At 37.5% G+C, this 22,869-nt stretch overlaps 1 protein-coding gene across 3 annotated transcripts in view; it reads right to left on the bottom strand.

Annotated features, from left to right (window-relative positions):
* Positions 1 to 22,704, bottom strand: part of TSHR (thyroid stimulating hormone receptor) — an 82,906-nt gene extending 60,202 nt beyond the window's left edge. For all 3 annotated transcript variants that reach the window (XM_009319423.1, XM_009319424.1, XM_009319425.1), the window contains exon 1: positions 22,507 to 22,704. In XM_009319423.1, the coding sequence (XP_009317698.1) occupies positions 22,507 to 22,676 (170 nt within the window). In that variant the 5' untranslated portion in view covers positions 22,677 to 22,704. The remainder of the gene's footprint in view (positions 1 to 22,506) is intronic.
* Positions 22,705 to 22,869: the final 165 nt, after the last annotated feature.

Here is a 22,869-nt window from a genome sequence, read left to right as displayed (position 1 = left end):
GCCCCCACACCATTGGGGGGGAGTGAGGGAGCTGCTGTGTGGGGCTTAGTCGCCAGCTGGAGTTAAACCATGACACAAGGTAAAACTAATAATAATAGTAATAAAAAACAAGTTCACAAAAATATTCCACTAATAAATCAAGATTAGAAAAATAGGAGAAAATCTTTGCTCTTATATATGAAACACTACTAACTCTTCATACAGATTATAGTTCTTGACTATCCATTTAACAGCCCTTTATTTTAATGTTAAGCAAAGCCATAATTACATCTCAGAAGCCAGGAGTTCCTCACTTTCACTTGTGCATTTAATTCAGAATTGCAACATAGCTGATTTTTTTCATTGAATGCTAAATACAGTTAGAGAAAGACTAGTACCAAGGAGTTACAGCAAAATTCAAATGAAACTGTTTATCATCCCAGTTCTCTTTCGACTGCACATATGCACAAGAATAGAATCTGGCCTATGACTTACAGAAGTCAGTGTTCAGCATATAAGGAGGTTAAACTGAAAACTTTGATAGGCATTTCATTTCTTACAGGTGACCATTTTCAAACATTTGAAATTGGTGAATATTAGAAGTACCTAGAAACCAGGACCAGAGAAACATCAAGGGATTTTCCGTTTGAGAGGTACAGGCAATCTGCGTGTATATGTAACTGCCACAGCCTCCGCCTACTTACATTGACTATTTCATTTCTATTACTGTCTTGTGTTAGAGCAAAAAAAATCCAGGGGAAAATGTAGGAGAGGTATACATCCACTTCAATCACACCTATTCATCTGATAACTAGCACTAACAGCATGCACTATGTAGCCAGAATACTATTAGGGTGAGAACTTACAGACGTCGATGCGATAGAATACATGAAAATCTAAAGAGAAAACATTTCTATTGCTCTCTGGCTTACTTGGTAAATCACTTGAAAGCTTTATTTCTCATCGCTGATGAATCCTGACTCAGTGCTGAAGTTCTTACAATAGCTTGAAGGCATATGTAATATATTATCTAATACCTTACACTAAACACATTTATAAAAAGCACTGGTCTTTTAAAAAGATTTTTACAACTGCATTTAGCTACAAGCCTCTCAAGAGTTTGGGGTCTGTTGTGGGGTTTTTGGGGGTTTGCTTGTTTCCCAAGCATGAGAGTCCATTCATCAAGCCAGGGCAGCAGAAGAAGGGTGTCCTTCCTATGTCACCTGTGAGAGATTGGTGGGAGGGAGCATTCCTCCTTTGAACAACATTGACCATGACTGCTTCTCCCTCTCGTTCTCTAGTACCTTATACCAAGCCCAGATCAGGCTAAACAGCCACGTCTACCACCTGAGTTCACAGAGTAGAAAAAAAAATGCAGAACAGAGTGGTAAATGAAGAAGCTAAACACTTAGCTGCAGAGTAAGAGATGGGAGCAATTGCGTGAGGACTCTGATGGTAGATTTAACTGGGATAGTCAAGCCTTGTTCCTTTGTTAGATGTTGGCAGAAGTGGCTGGACAGTTTGGGTGTTCACTTCTTAGCTCTCCCCATGTACAGCCTAGCATATTAATATGAAATTAAATCAACAGTGACTTATATTGGTAAACTGGCCAGGGAATTGGGTGATGGAAAAATGAAACACATTCCTTTCAGCCTTTTCTGAGACGGGACAGTACCAGAGGAAATGGTAAAAATACTGGATGCTAAAGTGACTGGACAGATTAATGGAATAAAAACACATCTGGGCATATAAAATACAAATTCTCAAACGAACTATTACTGGGAGAGTACTCCAGGACAATGTCACTGCATGTTTGTCTTATTCATATACTCTTCACAGGGCATACTTTACTGATCACAGCTGCAGGCAGGAGACTGGGAGAGATGGAGCTTCGGCATGATCCTGCACAGCCACTCCTCTGCACTTACATATGCAAGCAACTGGCCACAGGGAGCTCTATAAGCCTTGCAAGGTTCAGTGTTAAAGAACCCTTATCCCAGCACATTCTTAATTAATCCTATGAAATGGACAGGTGGTAGGTGTTAAACATTTCAAAACAGACACACTGTAACGATTACTTGTGAGAGTTTTCCTTTTTTCCCCTTTTTGGCTTTTCACCATCTTAACAGCAGCAGTTTTGCAGTTTTGACATAGATTCCAGTAAAGTGAGCCTTTTATTTGCTGTCTTCCTTCCCCTCCTTTGATTTCTTCTATACTTTCTTTTCATTAAGGTTCATACCATATATAAGTACGACCTTCATATTATATGTAAATGTTATGTTTCAGAAAAATCTAATATAACTTCAACTGTGACTACACATAATAGATAATGTTATGAAGATTTAGTAAGAAGACAGGACAGACTGCAGTGATCAGGCACGGGGCTCGGTCAAACATACTGACCAGTCCCATTTCACATGTAACCGACTCCTTTTATACCCCTTTCTGTTTATTCTTCCTTTATTCCCCGTGATTCCCTTCCCCTGCACATTGCCTCATCAATTTGCATAATTCCACCAATCCCCTGTCCCAATACCCAGCACCCCCAAGTCTGCATCATTATCAGTTGTGAAGTCCAGGTTGGTCCCTCTTTGAAGTGATGCCTGCAGTTTCTTGATAGACCATCAATCAGTGTGACTGACCAGGCTGGTTTCTTGTCGTTATTTTGTCGTTTTTGTCATTCTTGTCATCATTGTTTCTCTGTGAGGTCTGTGTCTCTGTATGTTTTGTTTATTGCCTCCCTGTTCCTTAGCATCTCATTTGACAAGGTCCTTGATCAGATAATCTTAGGGCAGCAGACACTCTCTTTCCACATACCCTTACAGGTAACTTGCGTGAGTGCTCTCCATAATATAACAACACAGAATGATTTTTTAATACTTTTAAACTTTGCATGTTGAATCCCTCAAACAAAAAACAACCCCTGGTTTTCAGCCTCCTTCATTTAATCAAGCAATGACCTCCCCCCTCATGAGAAAATACATATTGTAATGCAAATGGAAACATTTGCCTAACTACAAATTGTAAACTGTTCACTTAAACTATTTATTCCAACATCTATTACATTAATTCAATATTCATGCTGTATTAGATTTCCCAAATCTGCTCTGGAAAGAAGGCTGTACAAAATATATGTAGCACTTAGTTTAAAGTACTATTTATTATACACACTAGGTTTTACCCCAGAGTCTCACACTTTTTCTTTACACTTGATTATTTCACAACAGCCTACCAAAGAGCTCTACCTTACATACAAATTTGGAAAAAAAGTCTCTTCTCTTGGATGAGTTCAAGGCTTGATGGTTCTTTCTTCCCCTTTACTATCTCTTGGACTTTGAATCTACTCCCTGGATCTCAATGGTTGCACCATGCCTTCTCACAAACCGCTGCTGTACCCAGACTCACAGAATCGTCTGTAACAAGGGACCTGACCTCATGCTCCAGTAAACGGCAGAGGAGGAAACCCTTCTCGCTCAGTTGCAGCCTGTCTCCAGCAATCCCTGCAGCTACTTCGAAGCCCTAAATAAGGAAGCAAAAAGCACCTAGTTGGCCATGACAGCGCTGACAGGACATTACCTTTTAGCAGGAGCTGAAGGCAAATAGTCAGTGAAAAATCCAAGTGAAACCAACATTCTCCTCAAATATAAATAGTTCCACATTTTCCATATTAAGAAATATATAAATATATGTCTAACCTTATATACATGATTTTAACAACATCCTCAGCCGTATCTGTGATATTACTTCAGTAAGATATATTAGGGAAGTAAATATATATTTTACATACTTAGCTTCTTCATTTTAAAATATTTTTAAAATGTCTGTCTACAAAACATAATAAATAGGGACCATCCAAGGAATTTCAGATTAAAATGACATGATTTATAATTTGAATCATGGCAACAATAGCTACAAGTATTTTAATGAACTATTCCCCACAAAGACAGGGAAAAAAAATTGACCATATGTGAAACAAAGTAAGAAATTTTACATACTAATTTCATCTTTTGGAAAAAATTATAACAAGCAATGACCTTCCAGCTTTCATATAGGAGAAATAACTATGACAGCTAAGATAATGGCTAGGTAAACAATTATTGACACATTAACTGCTAGTTTTTTATATTCAACTAAACCCAACACAAACTTACAAACTTAGAAATATTACGGGGTTTTTTTATTATTCTGAAATAAATGCATCGTAGTCTTTCATTTGTGCAAAAATAGCTATAAAAAGGCATTTCACAGCGACAGGCATGCCGAGCTTACCAGAAGACGATTACCACCTAGTGCCTAATGCTAGTATTACCAACGTGGTAGGAGCGAGGTAAAGACTTGCACAGCGAAGTAATTCTAAAAGTAGGAAATCACTTCTGAATTTCCTAAGAGACTACATAGCTACTTTCCCACAATTAACTAGCAGTCCAAAAGAATAACATAAAGTATATGTCAAAACTGGCTCAGCCCTAAGAAATTAAAGAAATACTAGAGCCTTTCAAAATGAAAGTGTGCAGGTCAGCATTTGGGACAATTCCGTATTGAAAGTAAGTTCTTGGCGCTAACATAACCTCTTCCTACATACTGAGGTGCATATGGACACTGTCAGACTGACAGGCAAGAATTCAGGTTGGTTACTTGGTAATATATAGCAAACAGAAAACACCAATCCATAATGTCAGAGCTTATTCTTGCTCAGTTTGTGATCACCCACTGCTTCTTGCTGGATTTGAGTGAAAAATGAAGACTTTGCAGGAGACACTGGCTCTACTGAATGTTACCTTCCATTTACCAGCACAACAGTAGGTTTCTAATGTTGTTTAAGAGATTTCAGAACTGTCAGTGCTGAAGAAAGCATGCCATTTAAATACCTCCAAGGCAGAGGTATTCAATCCTAAACAGCTGAGATACTGAGAACTGCAAAAAACGTGGTAAGGAAGAATCCTGTGAGGAACTGCACTAATACAGAGAACTGCTGAAAGACGCTGGCTGAGCAGGTAAAAACATAATCGCTACCACTAAAATCTGAAGAAAAACCAAACAGGAAACTAGATAGTGGCTTAATGTTTTGCTTAGTATACATTTCAATGCTAAAGGAAGGTGGCCATACGAAATGGAAACAACGGAAGCGTTTCTAGGGTGTCATAGTAAAACGATCACAGTGAAGATAACACTTCAATATGCATTTGTAAATTTCTGCAGAAGATTTAATTAAAATAATGCCCTTGCAATGACACAGTTGTATATCCTAAGAAATGGCAAGAGATAACTGCTAATTTTGAAGCTGCATTTTAAATATGTGACTCAGTAAAATCCTGAACTGGATACATCATTAAATCACTTGCCCTCTGTTTTCCAAATACAAAATATTCTCTCAGAAAAAGCAGCAAAGGCCAATACAATGTAAAGAATCTGAAGGAAAATATTGGGATTTAAAGTGGTGACAAGTCACACTTCAAATTACGCCAAATTAAAACTGTTTTTTATAAAAATCATACACAACTGCCCTGCATAGTGGTAAGGTCTTCATAAGGCCTTTGTGTTTAACATTTGAAGGATACAAATTATTTTCTCCATTGATGTTTGCCTTTATGTATAAACACTACGATTATTAGTCAACTGTTTAAATATTTTCTCCTTGTCAAGGCAAAGTTGAATAGACAATAATGTTGAAAAGACAATAAATTACTAAGTGAAATATTGAACTAAAAAACCCCACACCTCTAAAAATAAATTAAGTAACTGCTTTGTTTTAAGAAATATGTTTCCAAGCCCTACAAACATACCCATAAAATAAGTCCTGAACACAACTGGCAGCTACCTTTGAAATTTTCAATTCGTATCAGTGTAAGATACCGCTCACATTCCTCAAAGGAAATTGTTAATACACTTCACGGTACACAGGGTATGTGTAAACCCAGTGTATAACTGCCGTTTCTGCATCAAATAAAGAAAGTAGAAGTCAAGTCAAGTACATGATGAGACATCACATGTAAATATCAAACACAGACATGCAGCCTATTCATTGGCCGCATTTGTCACAACTGGAAGATTTTTCCTTGACCTTTGCCAATATCTGGATATTTTGTAGGTTATCATAAGAAATGGCTACACTTTAAAAAAAAAGTTTTAGTTGCAATTAGTTCATTTTCCAAACAACACTGAGTGGTTTTCATTTGTAAAAGTATTTAACTATTTCTGAAGCCAAAACCAGATTTGCGCTTTCTTAAAATAATTAATTACTTTTCTACCAAACACCATTATATTTACCAAATCCATTAAAATATCTTATCAATTGTCTTTCAGGTAATCATTTAAATAATTTTATGCACATGCTGCAACATAAAACGCTTCCAAAATACTGCATTTTACAAAAATCTGTACTTTTAAAATTTCCTTTCAAATCTGATGCATGATATTATATTTACCTATATATTTTGCTTGAAAAGGCATGATATTACTTCTGTAATCCTGCCGTTGACATACAAAAATCCTGCATGTCGACATACATGAGGTCCAAAAAATTAGTATGTATTATCCTCTCAGTTAAAGTGAAATGTTAAACTGAAATTATTTGTTCATAACCACAATGGTGAGTCATAGAAAAAACTGTTTTAAGGGTTCTTGAAGTTATTTACAAACTATGCACTGCTTTACTGTACACACACACAACAACCCCATGAAATGACCATATGAAGAACAGGAATGAGTGACAGTAGGGGACCAGAGAGATTACTGAAGATCAAAATAGTATTTTTTGAACATAGAATACAATTTTTTTTTTCATTGCTATCAGTCATTGTATCAGTAGCATTTCTGGTATGTCTATAACGTCTAAAATTCCTGTGTCATGGCACAGAAACCCAGCCAGTGCTGGGAACTGTACAAGCACAAAAAAAAAAGCCATTCCCATTCCCAGTAGAAGCAGGCATTACTTCAGTATGCTTTAACTACACACATAGCTTGCTCAACAGAAAAGCAGGACTGCAAATAGTTCTTTTGTAGATGCTAAGAAGAGGTTCACTTAAATGAGAATACCGCACATTTGTCACAAAAGACAATGGCCATATGGCAGTAGAAACTAATTTTTATCTTTTTCTTTGTCTGTAGAGATGACTAGTTTTGATCAACTTAATAGCAAAAAAGTGTTTTACGCTAGAGTTAAAAAACTCTATTTTAGGAGAGGATTTCAACAGTCGTTTAACAGACTGATTCTGTAAGTGTTACAGTCCACTGAATCTTGAATTGCTATTGCAGTCAGTTTTCATTACATTGTTGTCTTTTGACATTAAATTTCCAGCCCATTACACTTCAGAAGCACACAACAGCCTTCTCCTGAATTGAGAAACAGAGCTTACTGACAGAACTCTAAAAGGAAAGAAAAAGCTTAAATATTACAAAATACTTTAACTACTAAGCAATTGTTTACAGTGTTTTGCAAAAAGCTAGTAATAGTATGTTTTCTGCTGTTATCAGTTAAGAAGGCAACTTCTCACAAATCTGACTCATACAGGCTTTTTATATATTTGCAAAATCAATAAATGCTTGATATTTTCCATAGCATGGGTTTACAGAACCTCAAAACAGTCTAAAAAAGGTGATTATATTTGGAAAACTGGACCATTTCAGGAAGTGGTTTAAAAAATCTAAATGATCTGCCTTCATCACCAACTGTGATGGAATGATTTCACATGTAGTACAGATAGACTACTGTCAAATGCTGATCTGCCAAAACAGGGATGGGTAGTATGCAGTACAATCTCAGTTCCTCAAAAACTTCAAATGTGCTTTTGTATTCTGCTGGGTTTAGCCCTTACACATCCTCATGTTCACAGGAAACACATTAAAGAGACTTGAAAAAACTAACAAATGTAGTTGTGAAGCTGCTAATAGTATAGCAGCTTGTTAGCCACACTTAGGCATCTCTTAAAATGGTAGCCAGAATTTGAGAGAGTAGAAGTATCTTGTTTTACTCAAGAATTTAAAATGGTCCCATCTGCTAAAAGCCCATTTTATGTCAACAGCTTCTGTTCTATTCAAGATTCTGCAATACATACAGTACCCTAATACCTTACTCAAGTCAATGGGAAACAATGATATCCAGGATTTTGCAAAATCCAATGTTACTGACTCAAGTAGAAGCAATGATAGCACCTACAGTAAATTAATTACAATTTAAACCTCAACATAGGTAATGAGCTGCTGTCACATGCTAAAATAAGACTAGTTCTCTCTTGATCTCAAGAAAGTGAGTGCGATCTGTCTGGACCTAAAGAAAGCATCATAGAGTAATTCTACAGAAATCTTTTCAACTTGTTTTGAAATAAAAACAAAGGTACCAAAGTATACAGCAATCACCTCTAGTATACCCCCATTTAATGAAAACCAACGTTTTAAATGGCAATCTTTAAGAAGAAAGGTTGAGTCACACCACACAGAAAGTTTGAGCTATTTTCTCTTATGGATAAGGAGATAGTTAAATACAGAGATTGAAGAGCCAGTAAAGGTAATTGAAATGAAACCTAACACTATAATCTATCATGTTAACTGTATAATTATGTATCATTCAGGAAAGGGTTAAATTACCTCGATGGCACAATATGAAAACCCTTAAGGCTGTCTTTCAGCCACAGGTAGTAAGATAGACCATAAAGAGATTGTCTCTGCTCTGACCTCTCATGCCTCTCATTCCTCTTTTTTCTTTCTTCTGTACCTTTCACTGGATTCCTAGATTTCTCTGCTTAATGTCTTTAGCATTGCAATCTTCTATTTTTCTGTAGAAATAGCACAGATTTCTCTTCTGGTTTTGCCTCTTAGCCCTGGTATCTAAGAGTCCCACGGGTGAAAGAATATTTCATGCCTAGATTTTTACTGACAACTACTAATAAAAATAATACTTTCCCAAAAACACTGGCATACTTTCAGTATGATCGATTCTAAAGGTCTTACCAGCCTCAGCTCACACCTAAATGTTCTTTAAAGATCACAATGATTTATTCTGGTTGACTAATTCTGGGCAGATCTACCTGGCAGCATGCAGTCCCTCTGCTGGCCACCCTTTCAAACGGCCCACTGCCTCGCTCCATCTGCACCGGAGGAGCACGTACTCCGAATACGATAGAGTAGAGCTGTGTTTCTGAAATACCAGGCTAAGGGTCTCTAAATGGCTGCAAAGAAAGCTCAAATAGGACCGTGAAATTTCAGAAAACAGCAGCCAGAAGAGGTTCATTTCCTACAGGGAGAGTAAGCATGGGCTGTAATTGCTGGCTACTGTTGTTTCTAATCAGAGGACCACTAAGTGCCTATAATTGCTGCCAGCTGCTCAGCAAAGGTCAAAAAGGCACACTGAATGTTAGGAATTATTAAGACAGAAATATAGAACAAACCAAGGAAAATTGTTTTGCCACTGGTTGTGTATATAGCACCTGCAAAAGGACCTTCAAAGGTACAGAATGACTTGCGTACAAAAAATAACTACATAGCAGCCACCAGCCTGTGTTTCCCCAGATCCTCCTTTTTGCCTTAATGGAAGATGTGCATCATGTTTGCCTTTTTCAGACATCATCAGACTCCCTTGATCCCCATAACCTTTCAAAGATGATAGAGTGGCCTCACAATGACATTGACCAAAATGGTTTAAAAAACTCCATGTTAAAAAATGCAGTTTTCTCCTTACCCATTTAATTAGGGAGTTTCCACAAATGGTAATATAAACTAGGACTATATGAAATATAATTTTCCTGCAGAACCTCTCTGAGTGGTGAAATTCCTCTCCCTTCCTCCACAAGGACTGATGCAAGTTGGGAAAAGGGGAAGTCTCTGTCACAACAAGAGAGTGAACAAAGGTTGAAAAAATGGAAGTCTAGAGCTTAACATAGCTATTAGAAAGATAATTCTATTCCTTCTTGGTGGGTAAATTCAGTTACAAAGAAAAAAGTTATTCAAGGACTTCTTCAGATGCTACCTCCATTACAATGTTTTGTCATACCTGAACACGACCGCATGCATTCAACTGAGGCTGAGACAGTCCTGATGGCAATTTTGAAATTCATGTAACCCAGAAGAAAAGGTTTGCTCCTGATATAATTCTGAATATGTGTATCTATACTGATTGCAAAATTACAACTCTGAGCAACAGCATTACCTTTTTTCTGGTGGTCAGGAAGAAAAATTGGTACCATAGATCCACAAGAGGAGAACCTTCACCCTTTGCACCAAAATGATGTCTTCTTTTTCTGCCTAGACTTTCTTTCTTGCCATTTGCATATGATTACAGCATTTTTTCAACTTTTTTTGTTTATTTTCTTGATTTCTGTATGAGTCAGACATATGGATTATACGGTTGTTGCAGTAGAGGCCATTGTCCCAGACTGAAAATGTTTCAGTAGGTCATATTTGCACTACAGACCACTTGAACCATGTCTCTTTAAAGAAATCTTTGTATGTTTATTTGGGAATAAGGAGGGAATTTGATTGGAATCTGACTAGCTGAGCAGGGATTATAGAACAGCATGCTTTAGTTGATTTTCTTTACATTTCGAATGTAAATTAAGAAATTTCCTGCTATTCCATTTGACCAAAAAAGCGACATCTGGTTTTGTGAGACAAAGAAAGTCTGAGATCGTATGTGACAGAAAGGAAACAGACTTTAAAAACCTCAGCGGCCTTTATAAACAGAAATAATATAAAATTCAGAAAGATGTCTGAAACCTAATTTTTTTTTTTACGTATGACCAATATCAAAAGCACATAGGGAAATGTAAAGAAATGTTCATCATAATACTGTTAAGATTCACGAAAGGACTTTTAGAAATAAAACTACACAGGAAATTACTTCAAAACTGCTTGAATTTGTGCTGAAAACACACACAAACAGTAATTTTGGTTTCATATTCGCTTAGCTTTCTTTTCTGTCATTTATAAATTACAATAGTGGCAGAGCTCTACCTTAGGGAAAAAAACACAACCCTATTCCAGAAATGTGCATATATTATATATGTAAATATACAGCTTTCTACTGCCTTACAGATGCCCATGTTTGCCTATATCTATCTGCAGTCCTACATTACTTTTGGAGGCAAGAACCATCTATGTTCTCTCCTTGTACAATGCCCACAGTTATAGGGTCCACAAATGACAGTAATATAGACAATGAATGAAATAATGAATGTAATTTGCTTGGTTTTTCCTATTTGAGGAATGTAAGGAATGAGCTGGAGTTGACTCGTGGTGATGACAACACAAGTCAAATACAGTTAAGTATGAGAAATGGACATTTCCATTGCAACTGGAATGCAAATGGACGTTCCAAATGTAACCTCTTTTAAAAGGGGATCCAGAAGAGTGCTAAAAATCCAGTGGCAACCTTTCAAAGACTTTTTTCCCTGCCTGACAGATTGTCCAAAATCCTCAGTGAAGGACGAGGGAAACTAACAAATGCTGGTATGGAAACCTGGTCAGCATCCATGACATTTTTATTAACAGTACCAAAAGCAATGCTGTACCAGCTGGTATTTCAGATGGTACAACACTTGAGGTTTAGAATCTTAGATAAACTGCCAAAGACAGTGAACATGGTACTGCAATACTGTGATAAGGCTGATAATATACAAGTAAATAGATCTAAGTTTTGAGGCTGATCAAAGAGAGCACATTCAGCAGTTTCTAAGGTAATACATTTATTTGTATCTTTAATTAGATCTTCCTTAAGAAATAGTTTTCACTGTTATTTTCCAGCATGTATAAATGTTTATGCAAGGATTTTACATATTAAAAATAAGTTTATGCAATTATCTCCTTCTGAGGGAGACACTTCAATATACAAGGAAAATTTAGTTCTTCCTTAGGGGAAAAAAAAAAAGTTTAGTTCATTTCCAAGATTGTGACAGTTTGAATAAATACACTCCAGATAAATTATTGGTTAAAAATAGGAAACAAAGTAGAAAAGTAAATTATGCTCCACGGGGATTTGGGTAAGAACTTAGGCTGTTCAATATACATTCATAAATGACCTGGAAAAGGGGGTGAACAGTAAGGTAACAAAGTTTACTCATTGTGGTTTAACCTCAGCCGGCAACTGAGCACCACACAGCCACTCGCTCAATCTCCCCCAGCCCAGTGGGATGGAGGAGAGAATCGGAAAGGTAAAAGTGAGAAAACTCATGGGTTGAGATAAAAACAGTTTAATAATTGAAATAAAATAATAATAATAATGACAATAATAATAACAATAATTAAAAAATACAAAGCAAGTGATGTATGATGCAATTGCTCACACCTGCTGACTGATGCTCAGCCAGTCCCCGCGCAGCGGCCCCCCGCCAGTTTTTTCCCCAGTTTATGTACTGAGCATGACGTCCCATGGTATGGAATGTCCCTTTGGCCAGTTGGGGTCAGCTGTCCTGGCTGTGCCCCCTCCCAGCTTCTTGTGCATCTGCAGCCTTCTCAGTCGGTAGAGCATGGGAAGCTGAAAAGTCCTTGACTAGTGTAAGCACTGCTTAGCAACAACTAAAACATTGGTGTGTTATCAACATTGTTCTCATCCTAAATCCAAAGCACAGCACTGTACCAGCTACTAGGAAGAAAATTAACTCTATCCCAGCTGAAACCAGGACACTCATGCTGGGAAGTTATTAAGGTAGTAATGCTAAGAGCTGATTGTGAAGAATTTCAGAAGGCTCTTATAGGACTGAGTAGCTGGAAAATAAAATGGTAAATGAAATTTGGTGTCAATAGATAAAAAAGATGCACAGGAGGAAAACCATACATAGATACAGATATTAAAAATGACAGGTTCTGAGCTCATCACTTTCACTCAGGAGCAGATCTTGGCATTATGTTAGATCTTAGCATTAGTTCCATGAAAACATGAATTCAGTGCTTAGGAAGAGTCAAAAAAAACCCCAAGTCAAATTATTATAAAATACTGGGAAAGGAATAGACAACATACTTTTGCCACTCTACAAATTTAGGGTTTGTCTGTACCTTGAATACCTTGTAGAGCACTGGTATTGTCACTTGGAGTAGAATATTTACTTAGAAATGGAAGAAATACAAAGAAAGCAGGAAGGATGATCAAAGGTATGGAATAGTTTCCACAGAAGATACTGGGTAGCCTGGGACCCTTCACTCTGGCAGAAGAATGGCTGAATGGAGACATAATAGAGGTCTACACATCAGGAAGGGTAGGGAGAAGATGGGATTGACTGTTCACTCCTTCTTCAAAAACAAGAAGAAAATGCCATATATATGAAGCTAGAGGAAGACAAGTTCAGGAAGTTAAAAAAAAACAAACCAAAGCCACCAAAACCAAAAGGGAAGTGTTTCTTTGTGCAACAGGAAGCAGAGCTGTGAAATTCCTTGTCAAAAGACATTGTGGATACAAGAAGCTGATATAAGCTCAAGGAAAAATTGGATGTGCAATTGAAAGAGAGATCCACTGAGAATTAAAAAATAGGCAAAAAAATATATTAATGAACAGGGTCAGGAAATTCCTTCAGCCGAAAAAGGTGAGAAGCTGGGAAGATATTAAGGGAGTATCACATGTGCTTGGCCTGTTCTTACCCTTCCAGTCTGTCTGTGGTCCCTTTCAGATACAGAGTACTTGGCAAAACGGGTCCTTCATTTCAGTCAGCACGGCTATTCTTATGTTCTTAATGTCACTGCTGTGGCCTAATAAAGTCATTGTTTCTTATTTAGATGAAAACTCACTTCACTTCTAGACCTCAATTAAATCTATTGAATTAAGTGGCGGAATTTTTGCTAATTCCATTCTTCAGCAGCTAGAAATAGTTTAATGTTTTTTCAGAAAAAAAAAAAAATCTCTTCCTGACCTCCCCACATGTGTCATTTTACATCTAGGAACACCAATTCTACCTGTAGTACCTAGTCAGCACTGATATTGATGCATTTTGGAACAGCACATCTCAGGAAAATTGTGGATTAGTTGGAAAGAATCCAAAGAAAAGCATAAGGAAGAGAGTGAAGCAGTGGAAAAGGTTGCTGAGGAGAGCTTGTGAAGATTTCATCTCTGAAAGCTTTTAAAAACAAAATGTCTTTCAGAAACAACATGAAAATAGTTGATTCTGCATAGGGACAAGAAGAACATCTAGCTCATGAATCCCCTTATTGTCAAAGGTTAGGAGAATATTAGGGGAAAGTATAATACTCACTTCTCTTTTTCTTATACTCTTCTCTCAGCACCTGCTTATAGACTCTACCAGAAACAGGATAGTGGACTACATGGACCTTTGGTCTGACCAAGTACAACCATTCCTCCGCTCTTAAAAGGATTTCCTTTTGAGGTACTTTTTGACAATATTTTTCCATGTGTTAATGATGTCATAGGCTACTTTTAAAATAATTCAGTTATGGGAGGAAGGTGGACCAAGAAACGAGAAAATCTGGGGAGAGAGAAAAGGAAAATTGCTATACTGCGATCAACTCTTACATGAAAATGCCTTTCAGTGACAATGACACTATACCGATCTTCTGTTTTTGCAATGAAGGGAATAGTTACCTTTGCAAGATGAAAAAAGTACTCCAAAGATAGGAAGATTTGAAAGTTTCAGCAAACTTGGTCCTCTATTGATTATTAGATCTTTAAGGGAAAGGTTCTGTCTTAAAAGGAATATTCAGATTTAGACTCCGATGTTTAAGTCCAGAAATGGTTCGAAACAATGGCACCATCTTGATTTTATTAAGTTCATAAGATAAATCTTTCAGCTGAGGAGTTGTTTGTGCTACAATAGTCTGAGAGAGAAAGAAGGCAAGAAGAATAAATTGTTTACAATCCCTATATGAACAACAAATATTGCCAGATTCAACAAAAAAGGAATGCAGACTTTCTGATGAGGAAACTGATAAAGGTGCTGAATTACGTAACCCAAACAGAGAACAAATTTTGTGAGAACTGTAAATAATGAAGAAGACAAGTCACTGATAAACAGAGAGCTGGAACATTTGGTAAATAAAGTAAAGCAGACAATGTGCATTGAAATAGATGAGCAGAAAAAAATGTTTGTAAGAACAGCAAACTACAAATTTTTCCTACAGGTTGGGCAGACACTATTCTCAAAAACAAAGACTTTGAAAAATGACTTAAGGTTTATGCTCACTGGATAACTGACTGGAGCTCTATGCACAAAAATGTTTAATAAAGCATATGGGTAGTTCAATTCTAATGCTCATAGTTTAAGAAGGAGGTAGAAATGTTGAAGACAGTTCAGAAAGGAATCGCAGGTTTAAATAAACTATTGAAAAATATGCCTTACAGTGGAAGACACCAGGATCATAAGTGGTTCAATTTATCAAAACAAAAAGGAGCAATTTGATCATATTAACTGTGGGAATGCGGGGCTCTTTCATCCGACAGGTAAAGACCCCACAAAATCTAGTGCCATAAAGCTACAGTTGCCCAGATTTCATCCTGGGAGAGAAAGGATTTATCCCAACCATTTACTCCAGGATAGGTCTGGCATTTTTATGTGCAGTTCAGAGGATCAAAATTAGAAGCCTGAATTTCTTGGAGTCAATGCAGAGAGTGGCAATTCAAAGTGTGGAAATTCAATGCCTAAATACACTTCCCTACTTTGTACCACACAGCAGTAGCCACAAACACAGACAAAAAGCAAGGACAATTGAACAAATTGTTAACAGTTGTATGGGATTTTTTTTAACAGGATTCTTTTTAATATTATTGTTTTTTCAGAAATATATGATTTTTCTATGCACAAGAAAAATCAAATAAAAAAAATAAAAAAGGAGAAGGAGCTCTAATTAACTGTACCTATTGGGAAGTTTTATGCTTTTTATTATCTAGAATGTCAAACTAGATGTTCCCATGAGCCCTCTTGGCCTTCAAATCTATGCCTCTACAACTTATTAAGAAGCAAAAACAAATGAAGTTCACAAACAAGAACCTAGTATTTTCTTATAACATATTTTACCATGTGACTGTTCACAGACAGTGAGTTTCACTTAAACAGATGTTAGAAAGCAAACACGCTCTTTTTGCTACAGTTAAATGGCAGTAGATCATAAGCCATTCACAACCCAAATATTTTTTTACAATGTAATTAAGATTACATCTTACTGAAATCTTATGAGGCCAGTTTCTAAAAGATGTGGGCAAGAAGCTGCGTTATCAACCTTTATGAATCTAAAACAGTAAACTACAGGTTTTAGTCTCCTTGCAATGGATCTGTGTAATTCCTGCTCACTCACTCTAAGGGCAATTAGGGTCACTCAAAGGGAAGAGTAAGATTTTTGCCTTTTCAGCTACCGATAATAGCCGGTGGGAGGCTATTGAGGAGAAATAGCAGGATACAAAAATAGCATGTGTTGATGGTGGCTCACTCATCAAGATCCCAGCATACCTATGTGCAGCTTACTACAACACCCAGATTAAAAGGAACTAGGAACAACCTAAACAAGGAGCAGCCTACACCCAGACTGTTCAATGTCATAGTTACAAGTAAAGGTCCTTTGATGAATTCCCTGTATTCTGAAAATTAAGAGCTTGTTACCACCTTTTTTCCTCCTTGCTTAAACCTGCTGTCAATCCATAAAACAGCTTTCTTTCCTATGTCTAACAGCTAATTTGTCTCAAGTCTTTCCTAAGGTCCTTGCTGATTATTTTTGAAAATGCGAGTTCAAAATCGATGTATTCACATGTTTCTGATTCCTTCGAAGAAGTGAAGGCGAAGTGAGGCAAGCTTTCCCTTTATGAAAACCAGATTGATTCCTTCCTACTTTTCATAGTCTTACAAAGAAGACAGACCTACCAGCATTTAGTTCCCAAGGTATTACCTAAAGCACTTTGTTTAAAGAATTATGCTACACTTGTGACCTTCCATTCCTCTGTCACCATGGCTGATTTAAATGGTAAGTTACATACTACAGTAAGTAACGCAGCAATTTAATATTTTAATGTCTTTGGAACTCTTACACAAGTATTATCTGGCTCAGGGAATTTAATTCTATTCAATTTTTCAATTTGTTTCAAACAAGCTTCATACTGACACTTCAGCTTGATAGAAGTTTTTCAGACTTACCCTCTTTTGTGTTTTAAAGACTATACTGAGTTTTTATGATGTTAGAAGTTTCTCTTCAAAAAATTTTTGTACTCTATTACTTCAAGTTTCCAGAGATTTCCTCATTTGGGCATGACTTCCATTTTCTGAGGGATGCCCTAATAGCTTCCTTCAGTTGTCTGTTTAACCATGTCAATGTTTTTCCTGTTCTTTTAGACTCTGGGTACTTCACCATTAAAATAGGGATAATAATTATGTGCTTATGTTGCAAGGTTATTTATGAAGAGGTATTTATGAGGCTCCATACTGCATTCTGAAGTAATGAAGTCTATAAAAAGATCATGATAGAATTACCTGAAGTCAGAATATCTCTAAGACTAAGATTTGGGGGAAAATATTTTAAATCAGTTTAATTTATTTTCAATATAAAGTAGAGACATCATGTCCTTCAGTTTTACTTGTAGCTTCTGTGAACTCAAAATGCTCTAAACTACTCATTAAGCTTTATAAAAAATGTGGATGCCAGTGATGCAGTTATTACAGGTAGAACTGTTAAGTCCCTACATATTTTGTTCTCCAGTTCAAAAAAACATTTTTACCAATAAGTATTTATGAATATGCGACATATCATTGCTGGTTCTGAATATCACATTGTACTTGTGTAAAATATGTTACACAGTTTCTGTATCTCTTTTATCAAAAGCTGACAACAGCATGGGGAACTAAACAGACCAGTTGATTCATTACATCTTGTTATCCTGGTATCCATGTGCTCACCCTTACCAACATAGTAAACATACACACGTCAGGGCTCCTTGCCCCTGAAGGGTGAGCTACCTTGTATTTATCAAAAAGCAGTATCCTACATGCAGCTGATATCCTGGAGCAGATGCAGAATCGTAGCTTAATACCTCATGTAAAGAGCATATTCTTAAAGACTGTACTGGTTTTGTGTCTATTTATCTGCCAGTTCCACTGCCCCCCCCCAACTCCTTCTTGTCCAATTTCAACCAAATTTGATTATGGTGATGTGAAAATAGCACCTGGGTACAGGATAGAAACCTTATTAGCATCCCTTCTGGAAAAAAAAAAAAAAAAGACAAAAGAAAAAAAGCAGGGAGGGCTCAGCCCTTATCTGTTCTGTGGGGAATAATCATTCAGCATTCACACAGCTCTGAACTCAGGAGGTGCTGCCTTCTGTCCAGTTTTATATATATATACACACACATATATATACACGGGTTTTAGGCAGCAGATGGGACTGCTTTGAGTAACATTTATAGGAGGGAACACAGGACACTACTGTTGGCTTGCTATAGAAGTTATAGGGAGGAGATGAGAATATTGTCAGCAGCCTTAAGGGACATAACATGGACCTGAAAATGTTTTGTATGCAGCTGCTGATGGGAGGACAATGTGGCATTTTCAACAACAACGACAACAAAAAGGAGTTCTTGCAATTTCTATTAAACTCACGGAACTCATTGCCGAAGGATATTATGAATGTTGAAATGGGCTCAAAAGACAACTGAATGAGGCACAGACACGAAACTCAAGAGACACAGAAGAGCAATCCTTTGAGGGTTACTACAATGAGACAAAACCACACTGAGTTTAGAAATTTCCTGCAGGTAAAAATAATTGAAAGATGAGACACTATTCATGGAAAGTACCACATATGACTTCTATATGCAGATACCTAAGGAAAATTAAGAGAAGGGAAATCCTGGAGACAGGCTGCTGCATTAGATGACAGCCATTGGTCTGATTTGCTATGGCTGTTCTTAAGTGGTGGAAAACTTAAGCGAGGGTATTGAGGATATTGGGGATGAGAAGGAGAGCTGAAGTTATTTTAGTAAGCGAATGCAGAACACAAATAAATAAGAAGCAAAACCTTATTAGTTTTATTGCCGAAGAAAAAATAATTAAAAGCAACTAATAATAGATTCATAAAATGAAAAGCATTGGGAACTGTGTTGAGATGATGCTGGGATAGTGATACCATCTGAATATTTCATCATAATGATGCCAAGAAAGGTATTACAATAATTCAAGCATCATGATGCAATTCTATCTTTGGACAAAGCTTCAGTGGGGTTTTGGTGATCTGTAAGTGTAAGTAATTCTTCACAGTCATTAACCTCCACTTCCTAGTGGATCTGCTTGCACTGAAAGGCCAGGATCTCCCCCGGGCATATTCCACCAAACACAGAGGAGATTGTAGCACCAACCGTTGCTCTGTTCCAGCACTGTGCTGGTGAAAGAGAAAAGCACTGCCAGCCGAGGGGTTGGAACAGGGATCCCCTCAGTACCACGCACATCATGCCACTGCCACAGTGTGAAGGAGGAGTGGAGTCAAGGATAGACAGAGGCAGAAGCAAAGGAGGGCCAGGCAGGGGTAAAATGGCATCAGACCAGGCCAGGTGTCAGCTGTGCAGAGAGGGGCAGGAAAATATGATAGATGCAACAAAATTATTGATACCTAATTTCATATTTTTAGTACTGTATTTCAATACCACTTAGAACTGCTTTCCTACCATAGTGTGGTATGAGTATATAATCCTTAACTTAGGCAACAAGATGAGCTTTGCCTGTAATACGCAAAACCTTTTTCTTTCTACTTATTTTGTTTACTCCACAGAAAAAGAAAAAAAAAGAAAAATCTTGTACTGAAAAAAAGCATCTCCAAGAACAATACCTGTGCACTCAACCATTCTGGATAAGCACCTGCATTAACTATATTTGGACAAATACATTAAAAACGGTTTAAAACAAACACACTTTCCTGGCTAAAGTTCATGACACTATTCCACTACAAGAGTTTGGAAATAAACATTTTTTGCAGTTTCTTGTAAGCATGGCTTGTTAAAAAAAGGCTTACACCACTCTCTTAAAGTAGGGCAGAGAAATGAGAACAGTCCCGACTGAATAATCAGAATGAAACTTTAATTGGAGTTTCAGGATCCTGTGCATGAGAAGAGCTCATCGTCTCCAAAAGCTGGCAAAGTGTTCCTAGACTCACCAGTCTCTCAGTTTTACAAACCCTACAAAACTGAATAGCCACATAAGAAAGTTTTAAAATTGGCAATCTTGAGGTTCACGCATAACCACCAAGAAGCAAAGTTACTTTACCTAAAGTAACAAAGTTGCTGGATTTGGGGAAAATTGTAGAGTGTTTCAACATACAATGTGCAGATACGCACATCTACATACTTCACTTCAAAAGAAGTGTTCATTTATTCTTAAGGTTAACAGACACTTCAATTATTTTGGAATCTTTTGTCTTTAATTCAGAACTGTTGCCAGGTGTAAGGCAGAAGGATGCAAAACATGACAGAAGCAGGGGCACACATCTTACAATGTCTCAGGAAAACTCTTTGTGTTATTTTATCCTCCACATGCAAGTAAATCAGTCTGAAGCATCTGAAAGCACTCTGAATGAAAACCAGATACAAGTAACTGTTATGACTCCCATTTAACATATGGGAGAAAGGGAAAGAAAGATTAAGTCATCTGCCGAGAGCAAGGGACTACAGAATATATACAGGATATATACTGGATACAGTCCACCAGACTTCAGCAATTCAAATAACAACACAGAAGGAAAATATACACACCTTATGCAGAGAGAGAATTGCAAACTGAAGTAAAAGATGCGCTTTTTTTGTGTGTGTGTGAAAAGAGCTCTGTTTTCCTTATTGCCTTAGAGAATTTCCCCATTATTTTCAACTCAAACAGACTATACAGGGCATGTTCTACCTTTTCTACCATACACTATAAAATCACAATTGTCATTACCTGGATTTTTTTCTTGTGTTATAATGACTATAGTAGGGAGTACACTTCTTGAGAAGTTTGCAAGGGTCACCCCAATTGGTACAGATGATTAAAATACACCCAAAATAAACATAAAAATATTTCTCAATTGTTTTTGTTAATTACTTTTTCCATGGAAATGAGATTTTCACTGGGTGTTCTTGTCTTTTAAAAACAGTGGCTTGTGATCTTAAAGTCCCCATTACAACAGGTGTTTAAAACACTAGAATTCCAGCAGCCGAAGTGAAGCTGTACATAGAGAGGTACTTCTCAGCCATCATACCAGCATTTTTCAAGGAAAGTATCCAATTCTATTACATGATCTCATTGTTTCTATTAACTATTTTAAATGCCTGTACAAAGGCATATTTCTCCTATAAACTGAAACTGCTTTATTTTCTAGCTTGTCATAGATTTCAAAAAACATACTACATGTTACACACAGTAACATTACTGCAATTTCAAACAAAATAAACCACATACACAAAAGTGTAACAACGAAACCAAAACCTGTATAATTAAAAGTCTTATAAACTGAAATACTGCAATCTAATAACAAAAAAAAATTAAAAGCATGCATAAATAATGGAAATAACATAAATAATTTTTTCTCTGTCTTTTCAAGTAAGTGATCGATTTGCTAAGCCTTTACTTTCAGGTGTTAAAAAACCTTGAGAAGTCCATTCAAATAAGTTAAATAACTTCATGGCTCATATTTTCAAATAAAGTCCCGAGAATCATTATCAAGACATAAACCAATCAACCTGTTATCGTTTTATCTTGCAATTAAATCAACTGAGTTTGAGTTTGTTTATTTTACCAGAAAGTAACCTACTTACAAATGAACCTTCCCTTGGAGACTAGAAACATTTTGTGCCTTATGAGACAAAGTAAAAGCCAGGAGTGATTCAGCTGCTTAGTAATAGTTGACTGGTGCCATTTCGGTTTCCCTGGAGTATTTATCTGATATATGTCTATGGGGCTAACAGATACGACACAGGACACTCTTTTGGACTGACAGCAGGAACCCAGACAAGATTTCTATGCTGCCTGTAATGGTACTAAACACTTAGGTTTAGGTACTTGTATTGCTCTATCACTTTAGCAAGCTCCAAATTTCCTGTTCTATCCCATACTCCACACTTTTGTTTATCTGAAGTACTTTGTCTCCCAGACGATATACTGGGATTCTCAGTTCCCATGGATTCTTTTTGTCGGGCTTTGGCAAAGAAGCTGAAAGTGCACAGCAGCTTTCGTGGAACTGTTTGCAGGGTGGCACATGCAGTTCCTGTCCTTTTTTTTAATTACAAAACAGTGTTTGATCTATCCTTCCTTCCCCTGACCCCCTAGGCACATGCCACACCGGATCCAGCCTTCCACTCAGTTTGCCCACAAACAGCCCAGTGACTAATTTTCCCATATCCTACCCAGAACTTTTAAGACCCAACGGACAATCATCTCTTCACATCTCTGTAAGGTTTGAGAGTCACGTCTCCCTGACACACAGTCTGCACATTGCTGTTCCTGCTATGCTGTACTGCCCAGGTAAATTACAGCACTCCCCCCCTCACCGCTTCCCTCCCTCATCTCACAGGGCATTAGCTCAGAGCATCTCCTGCTTGCAAAATATGAATACTCACAACCAGATAGTGCCTCCCCTAAACCATCCCAATGTACTCACAGGGTCTGAGTGTCCTCTGGAAGGCTGGGAATGAAGTGGATGTCCCTGCAAGTGATTTTGTAGTCATCCCAGTCGGAACACTCGCAGAAGGCTGAAGGACACCTCTCTGTGCCCTGGCTGCACAGCACCAGCACTAGCAGCAACTGGAAGGCTACCGGGAGGCACAGCATCTTCCGCCGCCCGCTCCCGCTCTGCCCCTCGCTTCTCCGAGGGGAAGGGAGGAGACGCCGACGCTGCCCCGCCCGGAGAAGCTGCTCGGGAAAGGCGGCACCTTCGCTGGACAACGCCGCCTCCTCCCTAAGCGGGGACAGGAAAGGTCTCAGCAAACCCTGCGCGCCCTCTCCTTCGGGCAGGCTCCGTCTC

This window comes from Pygoscelis adeliae, unplaced genomic scaffold (genome assembly GCF_000699105.1).
Source record: "Pygoscelis adeliae isolate BGI_AS28 unplaced genomic scaffold, ASM69910v1 Scaffold71, whole genome shotgun sequence".
Taxonomy (NCBI): domain Eukaryota; kingdom Metazoa; phylum Chordata; class Aves; order Sphenisciformes; family Spheniscidae; genus Pygoscelis; species Pygoscelis adeliae.
This window is presented reverse-complemented; position numbering and strand designations above follow the sequence as displayed.